This window comes from Schistocerca americana, chromosome 2 (genome assembly GCF_021461395.2).
Source record: "Schistocerca americana isolate TAMUIC-IGC-003095 chromosome 2, iqSchAmer2.1, whole genome shotgun sequence".
NCBI classification, from domain to species: domain Eukaryota; kingdom Metazoa; phylum Arthropoda; class Insecta; order Orthoptera; family Acrididae; genus Schistocerca; species Schistocerca americana.
The window spans coordinates 445,664,962-445,668,965 of NC_060120.1; the positions used below are offsets into that span (position 1 = coordinate 445,664,962).

At 38.8% G+C, this 4,004-nt stretch overlaps 1 protein-coding gene across 1 annotated transcript in view; it reads left to right on the plus strand.

The window, feature by feature from the left end:
* Nucleotides 1-319: 319 nt before the first annotated feature.
* Nucleotides 320-4,004, plus strand: part of LOC124595916 (N-acylneuraminate cytidylyltransferase) — a 52,924-nt gene continuing 49,239 nt past the window's right edge. Inside the window, exons 1-3 of the mRNA XM_047134826.1 lie at nt 320-483; nt 551-741; nt 823-975. Of these exons, the coding sequence (XP_046990782.1) occupies nt 392-483; nt 551-741; nt 823-975 (436 nt within the window). The 5' untranslated portion in view covers nt 320-391. The remainder of the gene's footprint in view (nt 484-550; nt 742-822; nt 976-4,004) is intronic.

Sequence of the window (4,004 nt, forward strand, 5' to 3'; positions counted from 1 at the left end):
TTTAAAATTCATTACGATAATTTCGATTATCATCCCTGCATCTTGGACAATATGCTGATACATGTTTTTATTAATGCGATATGTTGCAGTGGACAGACTGCAACTATATTTTCTTCCATTTTTCAGATGAGAGGTGTCTTACTTAAACAAACGCAAAATTACCAAAACACGTCGACATCACAGCGTACCTCTCTCCTCCTTAAGCTTTTGCAATTTGCTGTCTGCGCCCACCAGAAGTGTTACGAAAAGTAGACCCGAAGTCAGCCGAGCGCAACCGATCGGCACCAAGGTACATACACAACACAAGTGACAAGTGTGCGTCTTGCTTGGCTTAATGGCTTGGGTGTCGTATGTCTGTGGATGAATCCGATAGATCCTTAGTACTGTTTAAATGAAAAAGTTGATAGCTTCAGTGTCATTTGCCTTTTTAATTTTTATATTCCATAAATTATTCTATGAGGACGAACAATATACCTTCGAAAAGTAAGCAGCTGTCAAATTACTATTGTGTCCGTTTTTAATTGGTGACTAATAAAGTTATTTTGTTCAGGAGCCACATACTCAAAGAAGCCCAAACACATACAGAGGGTGATGTTGACCATAAATTTCAATTGCCATTAAAAGTAGTGGGATTGATACTGGCTCGTGGCGGTAGCAAGGGTATACCGAAGAAGAACTTGGCAAGAGTTGGTAACCTGACGTTACTTGGGAGATCACTGAAATCCATAAACGAATTTGGGCGTAAGCGTCTTAATCAAACCTTTCGTGGTATTTTCATACGTACGTAACTGTCATGGAAAACGGTCACACTATTTTGTGTAGGTTTCGACTCGGTGTGGGTTTCAACCGATGATAAAGAAATAGCAGAAGAGGCCCAGAGATGGGGAGCCAAAGTGCATTGGCGGTCATCTGAAAGTGCAACAGATACAGCTTCGTCAATGATCGGTGTCGAAGACTTCCTCGCTCACCATGGAGGTATGTTGTTGTGTAGTAACTGATTACCGGTATGTCAGTATTTGTTCTAACGGGAATATTCGATTTATTAGCTTAATACAATGCAAAGAATTTACTTCATACAAACGTAAATATACTGGAGTTTAAAATATACTTTTACAGACTTTGGTGACAGGTTGCTTACGTCAAACAAGAAAAAATGTTCGTATAAATATATGACCGAAAAATCCTTGTTTGAGAGTAATTGATGAAAGTTCACAGTTCACATGATTGGGGCTCAGTGCAGATACTTGTAATAAATTCTCAAAATGTTAAGTCCGTGCCGGCCGGAGTGGCAGAGCGGTTAAAGGCGCTACAGTCTGGAACCGCACGACCGCTACGATCGCAGGTTCGAATCCTGCCTCGGGCATGGATGTGTGTGATGTCCTTAGGTTAGTTATGTTGAAGTAGTTCTAAGTTCTAGGGGACTTATGACCACAGAAGTTGAGTCCCATAGTGCTCAGAGCCCTTTGTTAAGTCTGTAGTGGTCAGAGAGCCAATTCTCAAAATGACCTCCTGTTGCCTCGAAACACTCTTGCGCTCCTCGAAATGTGAACTGTCGCACAGTTTCAAATACTGCCCGACAGCTTCAAAGGCTACCACAGCAGGCTGTAGAGTTTCTGCTGTATAGACAAAAATTGTATAAGTTGTCCCTTGAGATAAATAATAATAAAAAAAACCAGTCTGGGTAGTTTACCAGACAGTGCATCTTGAGCACAGACTGAAATATGCTGGAACACCATCGTGCATAAAGCGCTTTTTTTTTATTTGCAGGTTCACATCCTCTAGATGGTATTGACCAGTCTTCTGGATTGTGAATTTCCCATGTGTGTTGGTTGTGGAAATTGTTTCCCATCTCTTCCAAACGTTGCCTTATCTGTATGCAAAACTGAAGAGAGAAGCAATAGGCTAACAGTTTAAGCAACAAACTATTGGCGAAAGTTCTCCCATGGGGAATGATCAGAATACATGAGTTGTTGTTGAAATATCCTCCAAGTTGACCACATGCCAGGGCCACTAACCTTGTACTGATACCTGGCTTTTCTTTGACAGCCCATAGAACGTGCTCTTCCTGGTTGGGCATATGAGGAATACATTGTTTTCCTCACTTAATAGTCTGTATTGCTACAAATCCTGCCTCTGTAACACAGTAAGCAGCATCAAATGTTGGATGACTCAGCTGTCTTCAGTGTGGAAACACTGTTTGATAAAACTGTGCAGCTTGCACCCATTACCATTCACACAGTCATACTTAAAAATCGTGGTTGCGTGCTCACAAAATGAATATCTTACATTGTTTGAAAGAAGCACTTTCAGTTAACTCGCCACCTGTAGTATACGTGCGCAAAGGACATGTTGAAGAATGACAAATAGTGAATGTAGACAAGTCTGTCTGGTAACATTTTGCTGTCAAGGATACAGTGCATTAAACTGGTGCATAGATATGTTGTTGGGTTGTAGGCCTACCTGGAAAGCTATTGAATGTTGACTTCCAGTGATAACCCAAAAACGGAGGGATTCTCAGATATACATTTATATGAACTTTTTCTCTTGTTTTGGTGTAAGGAATCAGTCCACGAAGCTTGTAAAAGTGTTTTGAAATACCCTGTGTACATGTATGTAAACCCAGGATGAGACAGGTTGTTGGTCACAGCCTTGTTGGAGGAACCTTCCTGTCATTCATCTGAAATGATCCAGGAAAGCCTAAATCAGGATGGCTGGTAAGATGAAGAAGTTATACCCTCTCAAATCTGAGTCCATTACTTTATCAAATTTACTACCTCATTCAGTTTATATGTAGTGTACAATGGTATTTTGTTGCAACATACATTTGGAATTTATTTATGTAATCAAATGGTGATTTTATACAGTATACAGTTGTTATAAGACAAGTTTAAACCTTAAAGTTCACGTTTTTCAATAATAATTTGGAATAAGTTCACTTGATATTATGCTGTTTGTTACACATTGTATCTCGCAGCTGAAGAAAGCAATTTGTTTAAAAGTTTTTTAGTTATTTGGTGTCTAGCTGGATTAAGAATTCCGTTTTATGTTCTTCTGGTTGTAGTCTAGCCACAGATTAACTAAGATCAACATTTTTCTAATTTGCACATGAAACTGAAAGTAGAGTAATTTTATTCTTTTATTTCAACTTCACATCCTCAAAATTGACTCAACTATTTTATTCATGCAGTTGATGCCAATTAAATAACAGTTCAGTCTCTTCATAACCAATGTTTCTGTGCAAAGAGACACTATCATCGTAACCCAAGGCATTTTGGAGAAACATACTCAGTTTCTGAGTATGTAGTTTGTCCATGTTTACACAGAACACCTCATAAAATATCTAACATGCAAGTTGTTCAGACGTTCCTGAACATACCTCATCGAATATATCTATTTGTTCACAGATGTATAAGAGGCATAACATAGCAAAAGTCCACCGAGGCTTCACACTATTTGATATGCTGTGACCAGGAGTCAGTTCTCTGCCCTTCTTCATTGCAGTCATTAGGACCTGCTTGATGGCCAAGCCTGATTAGATTCTAAACCAAAATTTTTCAGTAGAGCAAATAGTGGAGTTGCCTGCAGATGTGATCTGTTGAAATTCCTGATGATCCATTTTGTCTTTTAGGCTGATTATGTACTGAAATTTGTCATCAGGGTGCACTTGCAGAAGTCATGAATCCATCACAAAGCAGTAGATTAATATGAATGCTGCAAAATTGCTGTATTGGGTCGCTAAATGAAATGCCACTAGTTAAAAGAACATTGACTTTATTTTACGACATTTGGTAGATAACCATCATCAAATAGTGTGGAAAGCAAAATACAAATGACAGACAGTATACAAAGGTATATAGAGCAACATGACAAGAGTGTAAGCATTACAAAGTTTCGTCATATTCAGAGCTGACATACACACTATAATCATACAGGGGTTTCAGGTGCATAAAGACATGTTGTAACTGATACGCGATACAGCTGTCGTGACATACTAATTACAAAAC